Genomic DNA, 21,058 nt, shown 5'->3' with positions numbered 1-21,058 from the left:
GCTCCAGGAAGAAGCAAAGCATCATTGCCAACACATTTTTTTTTATTAAGACAATATTTTGGGGTTGTTGTTTTTTTGGAACACAACCTTTGGAATGGGTATTTATTCAAGGCAGCAGGGGGATTCTGATAGCAACTCTATATCTGTGCTGCAGAGACCCCCCCCAATAACCCACACACTTGAGTTGCAGAAAGATAACCGAACATACACGCACACCCCTCCTGTCAAAAACATGCCACTTTCCCTGTTGCATGTGATGGACAAAGAACAAAGTTTATAAGGGATTAATACACTGAAGGCATCAACAGAATTTGCCAGTGAAACTTTCCCTCTATACACTAAGTATCTAGTACGTCAATTTCACACAAAAGGTTATACTTGAAGGCAAAATATCAAGTGCCAAAGGTGTTTTGTGTGTGTGTGTCCACTTCATTCTGGAGCAAAAGGCTTCACACTTGAATGTTTCCTCAGCACAAAGAATAGTAAGCACACCAGGGAGAAGTCATGGTGTGTATAGCACAACCCTACTTATGTCTACTTGGAAGTTTAGAAACACAGGGAGTTGCAAAGGGCTTTGCAGGTCATCTACTTAAGTGCAGGTCAGTAGTAAGTGGATTTAGGAATAAAGCTTCAATCCTCCCCTTTGCTAGCCCATTTTTCTCTGTATAGGGTATTATTATTATTATTTACACAATCTCCCGAAATCCACAGCCAGAGGTGACAGAATGCAAGAAAAGATATATATTTTTCTGTTTGTGCCAATGCAAATAAAACCCATCATTATTACACCCATGTTATGGGGGCAGGACAGGGCTGAACCATTCCTGGGGGAACTGCTGTGAGAACCGGACGTTGGCTAGATGGGCTACCAGCCTGATCCAACAGGGCCCTTCTAATTGAGAAGTGAGGTAACTTCATGAATTATTTGTACAAGGTCCCTCGGTTAACAAGCTCTCTGCAGTAGGTGAACTGGTGCCAACCACAGTTGACAACGTGGGGCTACTAGATATGGACCATTAGTATGGCTTCCTTAGCATGGGGGCAGTCCTTTCCTAGAGAGGGTGGTGCAACTTGCCAGGGCAGCAGCAGCAAGCCATAACAGTTCTCACCCACCAGGGGTCACTGTGGCACTTGCAAGCTTCTGACAGCAAGGAGAATTTGGGACCCAATGCCCGCACATACAGGTGGGCTGCTTCCATATCCCATGGCCTGAGATCTGCCCAGTTACAGGCTACCTGCCTGGGCAGCAAATTCTCACAATTTTTTCAAGCAGCCACCTCTGGCAATAACATGCTTTTGATAGAGCGATGCTCTCTCTCCCTCTCCCTCTCTCCCTCTCAGCAGTGTCCTTGGCTCCAGCCAGCTCTGGTGGAAGGTATATCACTTAGGAAGAATAAGGCGTCTCTCTCTCCCTCTGCACAGAATGAACTTTCAGGGAACGGCATGTATGATGATGATGTCCTCTTTAGTGCCTCTGCGTCAAAAGCTGCGGAGACACTTCATCTGAAACACATTCAAGGTCCTTAATGGGACTGAGACAGTCCTTGTTGAGATCATTTTTCTTAAGTGAGGAAAAGGGCCTCTCAGGGCTTGCCCCCTTTGGGGGTGGCCAGCTTTTATCAGGGTTCACTATTTTCCCGACGGTTCTCTAAAGAGACATAGCCACACTAAGGGGGGGGGGCGGGGGACGATGAGTCTGGTTCCTTTGGGGATATGTCAACGCATCCTTTGAATTCAGGACAGAGAAAAGGAAGCATTTCTTCCCACATCATGTAGTGAAACTATTAAATTCCATCCCAAATGATGTAGTGATGGCTAGCAACTTGGGTGGGTTTAAAAAACGGTAAGACTAATTCATGAAGGATAAGGCGTCTTTGAATACAGGCCATGTTCCATATCTATCACCAGAGGCAATATGCCCCTGAATACTAAGTGCTGGAAATCACAGGTGGAGAGAGGACGGTTGGGCTCAGTTTCTGCTTGTGGCCTTCTGACAGGCATCTCATTAGCCACTGTGTGAACAGGACGCTGGAGTGGATGAGCTTTTGCCTGCTCCAGCAGAACTCTTACGTCCTTCTGAATGTTCGGCCTCCATGGTATGCTATATATCCCCCAAGCAGGACATAGGAGCAACAGGCTCCCCTGTGGTTGTTCCCAAGTGGTTGGCATTCAGGAGTACAGTCGTACCTCAGAAGTCGAACGCCTTGCGACCCGAATGTTTTGGCTCCTGAATGCCACAAACCTGGAAATGAGTCTTCTGGTTTGTGAATGTTCTTTGGCACCTGAATGTCCTTTGCAGGTTCCATGGGTTCCGATTGGCTGCAGGAGCTTCCTGCAGCCAATCAGAAGCCGTGCCTTGGTTTCTGAACATTTTGGAAGTCGAACGGACTTCCGTAATGGATTCCATTCGACTTCCAAGGTACAACTGTAGTATACAGTGGAGGTAATACGCAGTCATCATGGCTAGTAGTCACTGGTACCTTGTCTGTCATATTGCCTAACCCCCTTTTAAAGCTGCCTAAGTTGGTAGCAACTCTACGCTTTGTGGCAGCATATCCCACAGCTCAACGGTGTGAAGAAACACTTCCTTTTTGCCCTCCCTAAATTTTGCAACATTCAGTTTCACTGGCTAACCCCAAGTTCTGGAGTATTACAGAGCCTCCTGGTTCTTGTTATTCCCCTGTTGATTTCTATCTATATCTCTTTTGAAGAAATGTTGCAGATGATGAATTGTCCAAAAATCTAACCAGAATTAAACTGGAGCCAGAGCCAACAGGATGTCAGGATCCCAGTCACCAAGTGATTTTGTTTTGCTTAGTTTTGCCCCAATGGGATACCTGCATGGGACACCCTGTACAGCATTTGGGGTTTGATTGTGGAAGAAAAGCAGGATGCAACCAATCCCAATGACAAAAATGCTGATGGGTAGTTGAGGAATGAAGTAGAAGGAAACCCTGGGCAGGAGAGGGAGAATGGAATAACATGGAGTGGTTAGCATCTTCTCATGCAACCTTTCGTTGGGGGCCTCCCCAGCTCAACATTCGGGCTGAAGAGCCACTCCTTGGAATGTAGCTTCCACAATGGATGTGGAATTTATTTTTGTTTTCTTGTCTTTGGAAGGAGGTGGAGCCAACTACTGCTACTGCAGCAGCAGCAGCAGCAATTAAGCCAAACTTGCAAGATGCAACACCACCAGAGGCCCGGAGGAATTAAGACGGCTGCAGAAAAAGCACAATGATTTGAGGGTTTAACCCCTTGAGAAATAGATGAGATCAGCCATGGCTTTAATGAGCTCCTTGTGTCAGCTCCTGCAAAGGTTTCAATGCTTCAGGTTTTCGTTTTTTCAAGTGCCGCATTGCCCACAGTGGTTGCGTGCAGTGGCTGCTGAAGTTGCAAGAACTATGGGATGCAAGGAAGATCCTCCGTAGAGCCCTTTAGGGGATGCCTATCAAAGGAAGTGATGTGGCCCTGTTGACAGGTTGAGTCAACTCCACAGGATATTTTGTCAGTTTGGTTTCTTAGCCACCAGGTTAAATGTTGCCGCACTGCAAACGATTCCCTTTTAGAAAACAGCCTGGGCTCTTCCCCTCACCCCTCCTTGGTATAGAGAGGGAATGGGGGGAGAAGTCATACCAGATGGGTGGGATAGAAATAAATAAATAAATAAGAATAATAATTACTATTACTATTATCCCATGCGTCCTTCACAGATTATGGGCTTTGCCCAAAGATTCCTGAGATCTGTAGTTTTTTAAGAATCCGGCAGAGATGGTAACTCTGGCCAGCCAGGGAAATAAGTAACAATATTGATAAGCGATGCCACATTTTGTACCGGATCCTATCTAAGATCCAACAGGATGAGGGCCAATAGGATTTGGTGGGGGTGCTACTGCAAACAGATGTGCCATGACAACGCCCCAAAAGAATGACTACAATGAGCCATTGTCCCACAAGATGTGGCCCATTGAGGGGAAACATACTCATGTCCAAGTTTACACCATTCCCAGACCTATTGTAAAACTTTTTCCGAATGGACAAAGCAATACAAATAAAATAGCTGCCTCTGCATCAGCAAGTATCTCACCCACATCATGATGACAGAGCACAGGAGGAAATGGCTTACCCCAGGTCTACATGTGGTCCTCAAGCCCTCTCTATCTGGCCCAGGGACAGTCAGTGAAGGCAATACCAAGCCAATGTGGTGCAACGGTTAGAGTGTCAGGCTAGGAGCTGGGAGACCAGGGTTCAAATCCCCCACTCGGCCATGACGCTCACTGGGTGTGTCTGGGCCAGTCGCTGGCCCTCAGCCTAACCTACCTCACAGGGTTAGTGTGGGGACTAAATGAGGCGGGAGAGAACCACGTGTGTCACCTATAACACCCTGGAGCAAAACATGGGATGAAATAAATAAATATATATAAATGAACCAACAGTCTGATTTGGTGGAAGGTGTCTCCCTATGTTCCTCTGTGCCTCTCTAACAGACGGGAGTCCACTCCCTTCTCCAGAATGCTAAAACAGCCAACAGGATTCAGATGCATCTGTTCCCTTATTAGGAGGCTAACCTGCACAGCAGACAAATCGACAAACACACTGATGAGTCACAGGAGGAGCATGGAAGTGAACCGTCACATTTCCAGGGGGCAGAATAGTGCGTGCTAAAATTATCATCTCCATATCTCGCCGGCTTTATTCGAGAGTTAAATAAAAGAAAACCCCCCAAGTCAAAGCCCCACCACCCGAAAAGCATGACATAGAAAAGGCATTCTTAGATCCATGTGGAAGTCCCTGCGATTCGCTTGAAAGTCAGGGGTTGCAGAGGCGAAGGGTGGAAACTGGCACCAAAGTCCCCTTCAGTAGCACAGAAGACATTTTGAAACGGCAAGCATGTCCAGAAATTTGGATGACTCAGCAGGATGACTCAGCAACTATTTTAAAATGTTTGTCCACACAGGGGGAAATGACAGCTCTTCCTACATGAAATGTCTTTCGATGCAAATGGCTGGGCAGCCTGCGATTATCTGGAAGCAGAATGAGACTAACTGGCTCACCATGGTGTCCCCAGGGATCAATTCAAAATTGTTCTGAGCAGAGAGGCAAAGATGGGTGCTATGGGGCAAGAGCTCTCTGCTTCTCCAGGCAGCGGCACTGTCACTCAACCGCCGGGACTGGGATGGGACGGGGAGGCAAGGAGGGTGGGGCAGCACATGTCATGTGCATGCACAGATGTGCCTGTTGCCACCAACCCAGCACTGTGCTGTACTCCCTGCCCTAGTGAGTAGCCCTCAACCTTGCTGGCTGCGACTGCCACCATTTCCAGATTCATACTGCAGCAGCTGTTCCCTTTCTCTTCCACCAAGAGAAATAGGAGTGACACAAATACTGGTGGACTCCAAAGAGCCACCAGTCAACCGAGATTTTTTAAGCAATTATGTTATTTACTAAACTATGCAAAAGGTTGCCTGAAACAGTTAAAAAGTGAACAGCACTTTTTGAAATGACAAAGAGTGTGCTTAGCATAATGTTTTGGCCCCTGGCTACCAAGATGACCAGCTTCTCTCTTCTCCAAGTAAGGGCATATCCAAATGAGTCAATTCAGTTACGAGCTGGGCTTGGCAAAGCAAGGTATTGCACAAATATTAACTGAAAATACAATGGTTGATTCGGAGCCAAATTCAGGGTTTGTTCAACTTTCAGTGCAGTCACCAGGAGTCTAATGGGGCCTGCACACCTCACCTGAATTTTGCTGCAAACTCCATCACTCAGAAGGCCCCAAACCTCTTTCCTTGGCTGCTGCTGCAGCAGTGAAATTGTCTACTGCTATGGCTGCTTCGGCAGTGATGGCCATGGGTAGGGAAGGGTGTGGAGAGAGAGCCCTTAAAATGCAGCTTTAACAGCATTTTTAACATTAGGGACTGTGGGAAGTATAATTTTCCTATGGCAGCTGATAGAGCTCAGTTGCCCCGGAAAGCTATTGCCCAGTGTTCTCCATGGCTTCATGGATGTTGCTGCAGCAGTGTGCAGTTTGGGGAGTAAGAGAGATCTCCCCCCCCCTTTGTCATCACTAGGGATAGGCGAACGAATCAATTTTGGTTCCTCTCAGTTTCTCATTTTTCCACTCTTAGGTTCAGTTCTCTACAATTCCACACCAGTTCACTATTTTAAAAATTCATCGGTAACTTAGTGCAAAATTCTCCTAATATGCATGTAGGCATGCAATTTTGCCTCATACACGTATTTTTACAAAAAAAGTTCCCTAATACAATGCATTTCAATATTATTCTCACAACTTCATACATTTTTATGCACATACTACCTGCAATATGCATTTCTTCCCCATAGCATTAACTGCATTACAACATTCAGAGAACTGTCTGCATATCAGTTCGCATACTGTGAATTCGGCAGGTACAGCCTTAAATGCCAAGTCAATCTCTTCCCCATCCCTGTGTGGCTCCCACAGTTGCTGGTCTTTAGAGGGCAAGTGAGAAAAGAGTTGTGCAGGTTACAACCTGAGTTGAAGAAGAAAATGGCCTGGTTCTGAATGCCAATACACTTGGTAAATATGAATTCTAAATTCATATTCCAAACTGGGAAATTATTTAGTTCAGTGGCATCACTTCCTCTAGATGCTGCAATGGAAGGTAGGGTTCCCCAACCCATCCCGATAATTTAGTTGGCTTAGAACCAGCATATTTGCCCCCTACATCTTTTCCCCTTTCTGCTGCACCTTCTCACGTGGCCGATGCTTTATGTCCCTTGGCCTTTATTCTCTCCTGGGGGCATCAGAAGCTGCTGCTATCTTTGAAGGAGCAAACAGTGAACACTACAGTCCCCTCATCATTAATCCTGTGTTAGTGTCACAAGCTTCTCAATATCCCTTCTAGGTCTCTTTTGTTCTGCCTCACAATCTCCCTGTGGCAGCGGCTGTATTTTAATATAGGAAGCACACTCAGAAAAGCCGCCAGCGTTTATGCAAGTGGAAATAGCTGAGAACTTAAAACCAAGAAGCAAAGCATATTCTCCTGGGAATCCTTGCGAATCCATTTTCCTTCAAGCCCCCTTCTCTTCCTCCTGCTGTTGCAAACCCCTCGCTTGCCAAGTGGAAGAGGAGGCAATGACTGCGTAAGATCAGCCTTCCCCAACCTGGTGTCTTCCACAAGTGTGGAGACTGTGGTGTTTGGGGCTGATGGGAGTTGTAGTCCAAAGAAGCTGGTGGGCATCAGGCTGCCTAAGATGGAAATCTCAGACCAAAGGTAGCCGCTAACATTGACAAAGACTGCTATGTTGTTCTTTTTAAATTATTATTAATTATTATTATTATTATTATTATTATTATTAATCACAATGCACCAGTGGCCACTCTGCAGGGATGCCTCAGAGCAAGGCCTTGGCAAAGCTCCAAGCCATGCCTTCCTTCCCCCGCAAAAGTCTGACACGTTGTTGATCTCATCACTACCTTGGTGGAGCAGAGGCCTGCAGATATGGCAAGTGAGTGCAATGCAACCTTGGCCCAGGGGCAGCTGCAGCTCTTATTAATTTTATTAAATTTGTATACTGCCCTTCATCTGATGATCACAGGGCAGTTCACAACATAGAAATGCAAAATGAGAACACAAAATACATAACATCTCCATAACATCTCCAACCCCATCGTTCAGCACGGACACTGAGGTCCAGCACTGAGAGCCTTCTCCCTCCCTGCAGCTCCCTCCCTGCGATAAGTGAGGTTACAGGGAACCAGGTAGAGGCCTTCTCGATGGTGGTGCCTGCCCTGTGGAACGCCCTCCCATCAGATGTCAAAGAATTAAACAATTATCTGACTTTTAGAAGACATCTGAAGGCAACCCTGTTCAGGGAAGTTTTTAATGTCTGATGTTTTATCATGTTTTTAATATTCTATTGGGAGCCACCCAGAGTGCCTGGGGAAACCCGGCCAGTTAGATGGGGTATATTATTATTATTATTATTATTATTATTATTATTATTATTATTACAAACAAATAATCCCCCACTCCTACAAACATATTTAAAAGACCATAGAGTGCTTAAATGCCTGGGAGAAGAGGAATGCTTTCACCTAACACCTAAAGATATGTAGCAAAGGTGCAAGACAGGCTCTTCTGGGGAGAGCATCCCACAAGCAGGGAGCCACCACAAAAAAGGCCTGTTCTTGTGCTACTGCCCTCCGGACCTCTTGCGGAGGAGGCAAATAAAGAACGGCCTCAGATGTTGATCGCAAGGTCTGGGTCAGCTAGCATCTCTGTTGGGATGAACCTATTTCAAACCTGATGATGATTATGCTGGATTCAAACCCACTTTGAGCACAGTAATCACAAATAAAAGGTATATCAGGAGTGGAAAACCTTTTTCAACCCAAGGACAGCCACATTCTCTTCAAAGGGTCACATGCCAGTGGTGGGAGGAGCCAGAGGAAAAATGGGCAGAGAAACAAAGGTAAATGTTACCTTTATATAGTAGGCTAGTTTCCACACACAATCACACACCCATGTGTATCCTCCACCCGGAGAAGCAAGAGGCGTTATCAGGGTTCAAGACACATTCTAGTCAGGCAAAAGCACTCAGGGAACAAAGAAGTGTCAAGTGAGGAGTGTTGTTTGGGGACCATTCCAAGGAGCTAGGAGGGCCACTCTTGGCCCTTGCGTCTGAGGTTCCCCACTCCTGGGGTATCTAAATAAGCCTGATGCGATCAGCATGGAATACCCTCTTCACATCTGTGTGGTTGTGCTCCCGCACCGCTTCCCAAGTGGAATGCTGCACCAGGTGCTGTATGAACAGCAAAGGGGATTCAGGGCAGAGCTATGATTATGATGGAAAGTCATTTACAGACAGAACATGGCCTGAGCCAAGGAGGGGGGTAACCAGAAGCAAAGGAAATGCCAATCCATTAGCTGGGAGATGCCCCTGAAGAAACCTCACCATTTCTCCCATCTAGGTGGGTGGTTGAGAGCAAGGCTTTCTTATTTTTGGAACTGGTGGAGATGCACAATTCATGACGATCAAAGAACACCAAACAGGTGCTAGGCACGTCCCTGTCCCCCCTGAATATTGAGTCTGTCACTCTGCATGTGCTGATGGACACATGACCACTTTCCCATTAGTAATCCCTCAAAACATCCCCTTCCTGGTAAATTGAAATTAAAACAATAATTTCAAATGGAACCATCTGGACTGTTTGTCCACCAGTTATGCAGATGTGCTGGGCTAAGCCCACCGCAGATTCAGAGGGGGAGGGAGTTAGCAGTCTCCTCACTGACATCTGAGCACATGCACGACCAATCTCTCTTGGTTTGAACACCCAGCACCCAGCACCCAGAAGACAGGCGTTCCTGCCATTGCTTCTGCCTTGACTCTTAAGAAAGGAGACACATCTGAGAAACCATGAAAGCTTTCACAACAATAAATGAGTTGGTCCTTAAGGTGCAGCGAGATTCTTTTAATTTAAGAGACTGACATGGCTACCTCTCTGGACATTTTTATAAAATACAATAATAAACATCTAGGGTGCATTCAGATGTGGGAATTCTTGTGCAAGTTCTCTTGGATATAATCTCCCTGTTTCCTTTTTTCTGTTGCATTTTGAACTGATACACCACCATGTGGCGCTAAGTATCATGTACATCAGTGGGCGCAGTGTGACACTTATGTATGCCACCAGATTTGCTGCAACATGCGCTTCTATTCCCCCATGGCAAGAAAGAACTGTATGTCAGAAGATCACCCCCAAATTCACCGCACAATTGTTTGGGTTAATGGGGTTGCAAATGCATAGCAATTACTGCACGAATGAGCACAAAGAGTTCACGAGATTCTGTTGGGAAAACAGAACAGCGTGCTGTATGAATGCAGCCCTAGAAAGAAGTTTCGAGTGTTTACAGCACTCCACATATTTCAGAAATCTGTACAACAACCCTGTAAGGTAGGGTCAGGATCCCAGGTGCTGAGGCTGGGAGAAACTGGTTCCTGACAAAGGCTACTGAAGGCTACTACTTTAGTCCATGCTAAAGGCAAGGTTAATCAAATTCATAGCTCCATCTCCAGCACAGATTTAGGTGCATTTAAGCACTCTGATTTCAATGTGCCTAACCTGGCCGTATCATCACTAGACACTTTTTGTATTGCCGGAGACTAGAGCGGCTCATTCCTCAGGTGCGTGAGGCGGTGGTGGAGATGATTCTACTCTTGCCCAGGGAAGAAATGAACAAGAGTTGCTAGGCAACAGCAATGTGCTTGCTGCCTCCTGCAGACCTGATTGGCTCTGAATTTGGTGGCATGTTCCGGCTGCGCACATGGGGAAGTGCGCTCTCTGGAATCCCAGCAGTCTCCCTCCCGCGGCTAACTCAACAGGCAGCAAAGCCTTCCTATGTCTCTGTTGCCTAAAGGTTAGCAGCATAGGAAGCTATTTTCCCCCAGAGTCAGGCCACTGGTCCATTTAGCTCAGTATTGTCAAGCATTGACTGGCAGCAGACATTCCCAGCCCTACCCCAAAGATGCTGGAGATTGAAACTGTGACCTCCTGCATGCAAATCAGGAGCTTTAGCACTGAGCTGCGGCCCCTCCCCAAAGGCTGGAGCAGCCTGGAACAGTCCACCCAACTCCCAGAAAGAGGAAAGCACCCCCAGGGAACCATAAGAAGTGAGAGGACTCACATTGGTAAGTGGAACAGCAGGACTGGACTGGGCTGGAGCAGTTGATGCTGCTGCTTAGGTGAAGTAAGGTCACAATCATGCAGGAAACATAGGTATGGCTCCTAGGAAGGCTGATGGGAGTGTGGAGCAGACCAGGTGGAGGATGAAAACAAGGAGTGGAGGACCTCAAGCTTGGGGGCCAAATGCGGTCCTCAAGGTCTCTCAAACTCAGCTCTGCATCCTCCTGGCGTGATTTTGCCTGGTAGAAACATGCACATGAGCTGCAGTCATGCCTGCCGCTTGCCTGGATGGAGAGGCGGGTGCAGTTGTGCAGAGACCTCCGGCTCTTGCAGGACTGGAAAGTAGCCTACTACACAATGACTGAAGTCCCATCTGTTGTTCTGCCTACTTTTGTTTCAGACCACACTTAATTTTGCTTCTGGCCATGCCCACCATTGAATGTGGCCCCTTGGGTTGCGAAAGGCTTCCCTCTCCATGGAAGAACTGGTGTGCTTACTGGTCTGCACTTACATGAAACAGATTTTTAAAAAATGCGGCAGCACCTACACTTCCGAACTCCCTGCCTGTTGACATTTGGCAGGAGTCTCCAGGGAACCTTTTTCGGCTTCTGCTTAAAACATTTTTTTCTTTAGGCAAACATGTAGATGTCAACATGTTTGAATCTTTGTTCATTTTGATTTTCCTTCAAATGTTTTAAGTGCTTGGTTTTAAACTCTTTTCACAGATAATTTTAATACTTCTTGTAAACCACCTATGACACCTTGTGTTTCATAGTGGGAACAAAAGTGGGCTAGAAATGGAAGGGAACTAAACACAAAATAATATGGAAGGCTTTGCTTGGGGGGGGGGAATTGTTTGACAAAGAGCTTTTTTCTTTGCAGTTTAATTAGGGGACCTCCACCCCTTGATGTTGCCACACTCAAAGGTGGCTAGAGAGAGAAGGTTGGTCGTATCCTGGCCCAGTCCAGCTTCATATTTTACGCTGCTGATAGCAAACGCTCCTTTCTTTCTTCTCACCCTGATAAATGCAGCTCCAGGTTCAAAGAGAATCAAGGAAGCGGGCTTAAATGATTACTTCTAAGTGAGGATTAGAGATGCTGCCATGACGACAGAAGCTACATGACCAGGATGTAGAGCAGACTTCAAAAACACCACACCGGTCGGCACTCCGGTTACATTTTCAGGAGAGCCACACAGATAAGTACAGACACACGGCTGCACGTCCCTCTGCCTCCACCAGGCCTTCCCAAACAGGGGGGAGGGCGGCAGAGTGGGAAGGCCCCAGGGGTTCACAGGCTGACTGCTCTTGATCCCACCTGGACCACTTTGTGGAATTCAGGCAAGAAGCTGGACTCTGCTGTAGAATGCTCAAAGCTACAGAGGGCAGATCTACAGAGAACCATAGAATTGTAGAGTTGGAAGGAACCTCAAGGGTCATCTATTCCAACCCCTCTACGATGCAGGCATCTCTACTAGATCATCCATGACAGGTGGCCATCCAACCTCTGCTTAAAAACCTGCAAGGAAGGCGAGTCCACTATCTCCCGAGGGAGTCCGTTCCACTGTCGAACAGCTCTTACTGTCAGAATGTTCTTCCTGATGTTTAGCTGGAATCTTCTTTCTTGTCATTTGAAGACATTGGTTTGCGTCCTACCCTCCGGAGCAGCAGAAAACAAGCTTGCTGTCATATCTCCTCTCAGTCTCCTCCCCCCGCCCCCAGGCTAATCATATGAAGCTCCCTCAACCTTTCCTCATAAGATGTATTTGCATAACAATTTCTCCCAATGTAATGCTTGTTTTAGGGTTATGTTCACTAACTTATCCAATTTTCACACACACATTACTTGTACGCATTGCCTGGCCTGCGAACCGCTATGCAAAATTTGGATAAATGCGAATTTCAAGGGCTGGCTGTGTTACTGCTGGCATACTGTATCAGGGAGTGAAGATTGGTCAGGTTCCCCTTTACTTGAAAGCTGAATCAAAATTCTCCCCTGTGCCTAAATAAGCCTTTCTGGCAGCCACTCTCCAGGTGTCAGGCAGGTGTATTCCCACCACTTGCCACTTGGATATGCTAGAAATGAGACAGTCTTGAAACCTCTTTTGTTGACCACCAGCATTACGTTTTCCATTTTTAAGTTCGGAATAGAGTAGTTGCTTTGGAAGACGATCATCAGGCATCCGCACAACATGACCAGTCCAGCGAAGTTGATGTTGAAGAATCATTGCTTCAACACTGGTGATCTTTGCTTCTTCCAGTACACTGATATTAGTTTGCCTGTCTTCCCAAGTGATGTGCAAATTTTTTTGGAGACACTGTTGATGGACTCTTTCGAAGAGTTGGAGTTTATAAGTGGTCCATGTTTCACAAGCACATAGCAAGGTTGGTAGTACAATAGCTTTGTAAACAAGCATTTTGGTTTCCCTGCGAATGTCCCAGTCCTCAAACACTCTGCACTTCAATCGGGAGAGCTCAGGTGATGCTGGATTTCAGCATCAATGTTGACCCTTGTGGAAAAATAACTGCCTAGGTAGGAGAAGTGATTGACATTTTCCAATGTTACACCATTGAGTTGGATTTGTGGCACTGCAGAGGGTTTATTTTGTACTTGTTGGTGCAGCACTTTGGGTTTTTTGGATGTTGAACAACAGGCCAAGCTTCTCGTAAGCTTCTGCGAAGATATTTAGGATGGTTTGGAGGTAATCCTCTGAGTGTGCACACACTAGGGAACTAGTGTGTGGGAACTAGGCCACATTCACACTGCACATTGAAAATGCTATAATACCACTTTAAACAGTCATGCCTCCCCTCAAGGAATTATGGGAGCTGTAGTTTGTTAAAATGGGACGCGGGTGGCGCTGTGGGCTAAACAGGGTGAGCTCCCGTTGCTCGGTCCCAGCTCCTGCCAGCCTAGCAGTTCGAAAGCACGTCAAAGTGCAAGTAGGTAAATAGGTACTGCTCCGGTGGGAAGTTAAACGGCGTTTCCGTGTGCTGCTCTGATTCGTCAGAAGTGGCTTAGTCATGCTGGCCACATGACCTGGAAGCTGTATGCCGGCTCCCTTGGCCAATAAAGTGAGATGAGCACCGCAACCCCAGAGTCGTCCGCGACTGGACCTAATGGTCAGGGGTCCCTTTACCTAGTTTGTTAAAGGTGCTAGGAGACCCCTATTCCCCTCACAGAACTACAATTTACAGAGTTTCCTGGGAAGAGGGGTTGACTGTTAAGCCACTCCAGGTCTCTCAACAACTCTAAAAAACTTAGCAAACTATAACTCTCTCAGAATTCTCTGGGGGAAGCCTGGACTGTTTAAAGTGGTGTGATACTGCTTTAAATGTACAGTGTGAATGTGCCCCCCCCCATTTGTTGAATAGTCAACAAATGTTGACTATTCACAGGACCCTAAATAGTTATGTTTCTGGGGGTGGTAGCAGATTCAAACAAGAAAGGAGTTTCCAACTAAACATTAGGAAGAACTTTCTGACAGTAAAAGCTGTTTGAAGGAATGGACTACCTCAGAAGGTGGCAGACTCTCCTTCAATGGAGGGTTTTAAGCAGAGGTTGGATGGCCATCTGTCATGGATGCTTTAGTTGAGATTCATGCATTGCAGGGGGTTGGACTAGATGACCCTTGGGATCCCTTTATATTTATATAATTCCATGATTCTATGAAAACCTGCCCCAGGAAAAGCTGCAACTATTACAAAATGTACCAAGTTGGCAAATTTACATAATATATCTTGCATGATTTCTCTCTCTCTCTCTCTCTCTCTCTCACACACACACACACACACACAATGTATTTTCTTTTTTATATTTTCCTATTTCCTATTTTATTTCAAGAGCGGCAAGGAACTCCAGGTTCTGAAAGATTTGTTCAGTGTGCTCTCATGCTTCAGGCATTTGAGTTGGTATTGCCCAGGAACTTTCAAGAAGAACTTTACCACCATAAGGTCTAGAAACTTGCTTTTTTAAAAAGAAAAAAGAAAATCGTAAGAAAATTCATAAGAAAAATAACATTCAAGGACACATTCAGTGCTTCTTCCATGAAATTCATCCTAACAATCCCAGCTACTAATTTGAGCCACACTACTGCCTCCAAATAGCTTAACAGAATCTGGCAAAGCTACCATTTGAATGTCTACTCTGGAAGATTTCTCTCTCCCATCAATTAATATCAAAGCCCTATTTGGCTGTTTACATAATCCAGTGTGCATTAAACATGATTGATTCCGGTATTATTGTGTACCAGCTAGCTGATGCAACAGCTGGACTGCAGTCATTTTGACCCTAATGTCCTCCCATTTTAGAACATTTGCCATCCAAAGGTTATGAGGTGCACTCCCTGAGCAGCAACAAAATCAGGTTGCATCTCCCGTATGGCCCAACTGAAGTCTCTTGAGTGGGAGATGTGGCCCGTGTCACCACTCTATCAACTCTTCAGTAACTCTTCCACATTTTAATCAAAGTGGGGCTGTCAGGGTGGGGCTTTGGGGTAGAAGCCCATCCCATCCCCAGAGAATGATGATGAAGGACCTCAAACACAGCAGGGTGGGCTTGTCACATTGTGAAGCAAATGAAGTAAGCAACATTGCCACCTACAGAGCCACCCCAGTAACACCATTAGCCCAGAGTCTAAAATTACCTAACTTATATGAAGGGACTATCTGCTCACATGGGGCTTGGGGTTGAGGGGGTTGCTCGCTATGCAGCGTGACTGCAGCTGGTCCTGGGGGGTTTCCATCTTCCTGTGCGGCTGGGAGAGGGGGTGGGCACTTGGTGCCACCCACCTTTTGCTGTGCCAGACCCTCCATTTTGGGCAGGCCTCACCTACAGGGCCCATTGGGACAGAGGAATGGGGGACGGTTCCCTCTGCATCAAGGGAAGATTCGTTTGCTTCTGAACTCTTGGGAACGTAGACAAGAGAGGAGAATGAGGGCCATGCCACTTGGCGAAACCCCCATCGCAGCCAGCTAATGGATGGCAAGAAAAGGAATTGCGCAACCAATCATAAGCAGTCGAAGCAGCAATAAACAAAGGGGATGGCAGAGCACAGAACGGACAGCTGGCCATGGGGCAAATGGTGAAATGCCCCTTAGAAAAAGCCTCCTGAATAACGAACAAAGCGGAAGAGATCATGATGGGCACAGCAACGTCCCTCAGGCTAGAAAATAAAGCTGCATTATGCTTAGTAAATTATTTGTTTCATTTGGGAACTGACATACTTGGAGAGCCATAATGAACATGAAGGCAGTCCAAAGGCATTGCCCAGCATTCTTCACTCCCATTTGGAAATAGCTTGAAAATCAATTTCCAATTTCTACAAGTCCTCAGACCTAAAGTGCTGCTCATTCATCCCCCCCCCTTTCTCTTTGTCTTTCTCTCTCTCTTTTATTTAGGTGGCTGGCCTTAGAACTCAGGTTTTGCTAAAGAATGACAATAATCCACTTGATTATGACATGGAACGCCAGAGGAATTTTCCCTTGACCCATTTGCATTTTACAGGGCTGCACGAACTTCTCCTTTTATGCTACATAATGTGTATTGAACTTCATTTCATGCCAGATAATCTTCCTTGAACAGTAAAAGGAAGACACGAAAAGTACAGCTCCTTCCCGATGGTGCTTTCCTCCCCTGATCATCCCTAGCTTGCAATAGGAAAATGAGTGGGAGCTGAGCGGATGCACCTAACAACATATCAAGAGCCTGGCCATGGGATCAGACCGAAGACCCATCTAGTCCACTATCCTATTTAAACACAGGCCTGCCAGCAGGACCTGAGCGCAAGAGCCATTCTCCCCACCTGCCGTTCCCAGTCCAAATGCCAGCGTCTGGAACTGGGCCTGGAAAGGAGCAGCAACCATGAGCTGCGAGATATGGGAGCAGGCAGGATAGAAGTTCAAAAAGCAGCATGAGCACAACTCTTCCTCCCTCCCTCTCTCCTTCTGCCTTGTGCACCCTTTCTATCCTCCATTGGTGAAGTTCCCATATCTACTATGTGCAATTTCCACAACAAAGAAAGGTACTGTGAGGAGCTTCTTCACTGAAGTCTTCACCACCAGCAGAGTATTAAGAGACCCATCTTTCCTCCTGACACCCCCCCCCCCCAGTCCATAAATTTCAACACCATAACCATTGGGAGGCCAATTCACAGGCCTCCACGTTCAGCACTTGATAACGGTCACATTAAGTGCAGGCCTGCATATGGCAGGAATAAGCCAAGCCAGATCTAATGCCACAGTTCATCATAACTTCTCATGTCGACTCCGGCCTACAAAGCTCTTGCATCTGTTCACACATTCAGCTGTGAGTCATTCCCACTGAGCTACTGATCTGTGAAAAATCAAGTGATTGATGTGCATGCGCATAGCTCAAAATCCCACAACAGAGTGCAGGGAATTGGTTTTGCAACACAACCCTGCACCGCAGCAGAATGATATGGAAAGAGCTGACCAGGAGATAGAAAACTGCTGGTGTTTCCAGGAACAAACTCTCAACTAAATAAGCTCCAGTAATGAAGGGATGCAGCCAAGCCGTTTGACATGGGAAATTACCATGCAGCTCAGCTAGACACTCAGAAATGAAGTCTACCAGAGCAGAACTAAGAGTCACATGGGCTGGATCTAGATACATCAAAGAAGTGCTTCAGCTTAAAGCGTTGTAAATTTAAACAGGGAAAACAGGTAGAGAAAAGCAGGACTCCATGTCGCCATCTGGTGGCACAATGTTATATCGCACATACAATGCATATAAATCAGCTTTTCCTTACCTGTCTAGCTGAGTCCATGGACTATTCAGAACAAGTTTGCTCCCCTAACTTAGTAGGCACCTCAATGCCACAGTTCAAAGACAGTCCTTATTCTTCAGGTGATTATCATTCTCTACAGTAGGCATGGGAAGACACCTGGTTTGTGGGGTCTACCTTGTTTTTTAAAATAAAGACCCTGAGGTCCAGCAACTGGAACCAGGCGCACAATGGCGAGGGGTGGCAAAGCCAGTTATCTAACTGTGTTCTAAAAACTCTATGATGGGATGATCTGCCATAGACAACTTCAAATCTACATCCTGAGTTATTGCAGGTCATTATTCTAATTTAGGGTCAAAGGGCTTGGTTGTTATGGGGACTGCATTTTTATTTTTAAAATTTATTTTGGGAAATGGTGTAGGCACTTTACGTGTTTGGGAGGGGTTCTGAGCCTCACTAGTTTTTCTTAGGTTATTTCTGTGGTGTCCATGACTGTTTTTTAGACCTCCAAATATGCACCTGCACCCAGAGCAGACTGCTAACCTCTGATGCAAAAGAAACAATGCGCTTAAAGTAAGCAAGAGCTGCTTTGTTTTCTATGGGAAAAAGCGTGGCTTTGTAAGAACACCAAAAACAAGGAGTTTCGCGCTCACAGGATTGTGAAAGTGGTACCTTGGTCAGCAGCTAGACATGCCAGAGGGCCACTGTGGGAGGAGTGCCAGGAGATGCCACATCCTACCCCAAACTGGCATGATCACCAGTGTTGCTCCTCTGCATCCTTCTTTCGCACCCGATGTTGGCTATTGGAGACAGGAGATGGCCAGGGACCACTGCAATGGCATCATCAGGGATGCCAGCAGGATTTCCTGGGCCTTCTACATTGCATTCAGATTGCAACCCTTGCATTAACACCCACCCCACCCCAAAACTATATTGACAAAAGCTGCTGCCTACATACATGTACTAACTTAGCCTGTCCCACCTCACAGGGCTGTTGTAAAGGGTGGGGAAGATAAATATACACAGCCTTTTGCTCCTGGGTGGAAAATCAACATCCAAATATATAATGCCACCGACATATCATATAAACAAAGACAGAAAAAGAAGCCTCCTTGCTTTAACCACAATGGTTACATAGTCCTGATATTTGCAGCAAAACACCAAAACAAACAGGTTTGCCAACCCTAATAAATAACAACAACGGGGGGAAAGTTGTGCAGTTTCGCAATTTTGGCATCTGGATGGCCAAGTCTCAGTCTAGCCTTTCTCACGTCAGATGTTCCCCTACCAACCCATTGAGGACAGTGGGGCTGAGTGAGGATGGGAGGCGGGTGGGGCTAGCAAATGCTGGCCTGCTCTTGTGCAACTGTAACTGCATGAGGGCAGGTGCTTGAATAAGATTCATGTGCAGAGCGTTTTCTTGCAAAATGGAGAGTCCTTTGACTGTGCACCCCGAATGATATCGTCCAGGGAGAAAAACAGCAACCCTGATCTTTTGCTACCTGCCACTCATTTTTTCATGCCATTAATAGTCAGCCTTATTGTGCAGCTGTCTCCAACCTGGTGCCCCCCCCCACTTGCCTTGCTCCTAAACAGGTGGGGAATACCAGTTTGAAAAACGGTGTTATTGCAGAATGAGCTTATCTTTCAAAAATCACTTAGCGTTCCATAACACATTCTACCCAGGCAGCAAGACTTTTCATACTGCAATAGCACCTGAAATAATAGTTTCTAATTCAGCAGTTGTACACCCACTGGTGGAGAGACAATGAGCATGGCTGTGCAAAATGTGCAAATTAGTTCCAGAATCAGCTTGCATGTGCAACTGGAACATTGCAGTTTACATCCTATAGGCTTATGAGATATTAATTACTTAAATTTATATCCTGCCTTTCCTCCCAAAGGAGCCCAGGCCAGCGAACAACAAGTGATAAACAATTAAAAACATATTAAAAATGTATGTGTACAAGTTGGTGGGGTTTTTTCATGTTCCTGTCATTGCTGATAATCTATTTATTGTAGCAATTTATAAATTGGGACGCGGGTGGCGCTGTGGGTAAAAGCCTCAGCGCCTAGGGCTTGCCGATCGAAAGGTCGGCGGTTCGAATCCCTGCGGCGGGGTGCGCTCCCGTCCTTCGGTCCCAGCGCCTGCCAACCTAGCAGTTCGAAAGCACCCCCGGGGGCAAGTAGATAAATAGGGACCGCTTACTAGCGGGAAGGTAAACGGCGTTCCGTGTGCGGCTCTGGCTTGCCAGAGCAGCTTCGTCACGCTGGCCACGTGACCCGGAAGTGTCTCCGGACAGCGCTGGCCCCCGGCCTCTTTGAGTGAGATGGGCGCACAACCCTAGAGTCTGTCAAGACTGGCCCGTACGGGTAGGGGTACCTTTACCTTTTTATAAATTGAGACAAGCTTACTTATGAGATTGTCTTACTCCACATATATGTCTGCTTGACCACTTCAATCTGTGGAAGTGTCACTTTTACAGGTGCCACATAAAAAATGTTCTGTATTAGTAAGATATCAGTCTTTTAGTGTGGCAGCCTCTACGCTCTGGAACTCCCTGCCTATTGACCTCAAGCAGGTGCCTTCACTGTGTTCTTTTCAGCACCTGCTAAAATCATTTTTGTTTGAGCAACCAGATGTGTAGAATGATGTGGATGCATGTTTTAATCTGTTTTCAGTTTTGCTGATTTTGTGTTTTGAATGATTTGTAGAGTTGCTTTGTGGCTTTTTTGCTGATGTTACTGTTTTATTCTCTTTGTAAACCACTTTGAGGGTTTTTAGACAAACAAGCTGAGCATAAATTCTATGAAACAAACCAACCAACCAACAAACTAGCCCACTGCAAGTCACTTGTTCCGGGTTCTCACTTACCCTTCTCTCCTTGTCTCCATATTCCACGCCCAAAGTGTCCATTGCACGGACAATGGCTGCCAGTGACTGGATAGTGTTGCTATAGACCACAGGCTTGTACTGCTTCACATCTTCACCAGAGAAGCCATCTTCGTGGATAATCCTTTGGGAGAGGGGAAGGAAACAAATGAGCTTGTAAAAGTCTGAAATAGTGCTTCATTTACAATGAAGTTATTCCCAAACCAATCCCCAAGATTCTGCATAGTGTTAAGAGCCAGGCAATTTGCATTGTGTGACAACTGGCTCCATATAAGCCTGGCTCTGGCTACTGAAAATTCTGAAGCATTCTTGGAAGAGAAGGCCGTCGATGGCTATTAGCCATGATGGCTATCTTCTGCTTCCAAGGCTTCAGAATACCAGTTGCTGGAAACCAAAGGAGTGGAAAGAGCTCCTGTGCTCCAATCCCGCTTGCCAGTGTCCCAAAGGCATCTGGTTGGCCACTTTGAGACCAGGGTGCTGGATTAGACGAGCCTCTGGCCTGATCCAGTAGACTCTCCTTGGGTTCTGACCCCTGGAGATGGTCATGGAAAGCTGGTGGGGATGTCAGAGCTGCTGGCCACATTCTTCCTTCTGTTGTTTATCAATGCTCATCTGATCTCTCCGTAGCTGCTAATTGTCCCTGCTCCCCCATCCCAACCCTTAGGGGAAATTAGCAGCTAAAGGAGAGAGATAATGAGCACAGATAAACAATCAGCGGCTCTGTGGTCCCCTCCAGCGTCCTCTGCTCATC

The 21,058-nt window shown here is 46.3% G+C and overlaps 1 protein-coding gene across 2 annotated transcripts in view; it reads right to left on the bottom strand.

The window, feature by feature from the left end:
• The window catches only part of GNAO1 (G protein subunit alpha o1), a 165,897-nt gene that overhangs the window by 77,533 nt on the left and 67,306 nt on the right, over positions 1-21,058 (bottom strand). For both annotated transcript variants that reach the window (XM_083452723.1, XM_083452722.1), the window contains exon 3: positions 20,290-20,431. In XM_083452723.1, coding sequence (XP_083308849.1) covers positions 20,290-20,431 — 142 coding nt within the window. The remainder of the gene's footprint in view (positions 1-20,289; positions 20,432-21,058) is intronic.

The sequence above is a fragment of the Podarcis tiliguerta genome (assembly GCF_965153285.1).
Source record: "Podarcis tiliguerta genome assembly, chromosome: 8".
NCBI classification, from domain to species: Eukaryota; Metazoa; Chordata; class Lepidosauria; order Squamata; family Lacertidae; genus Podarcis; species Podarcis tiliguerta.
The sequence above is the reverse complement of the archived record's forward strand: the minus strand, read 5'-3'. Positions and strand labels throughout refer to the sequence as shown.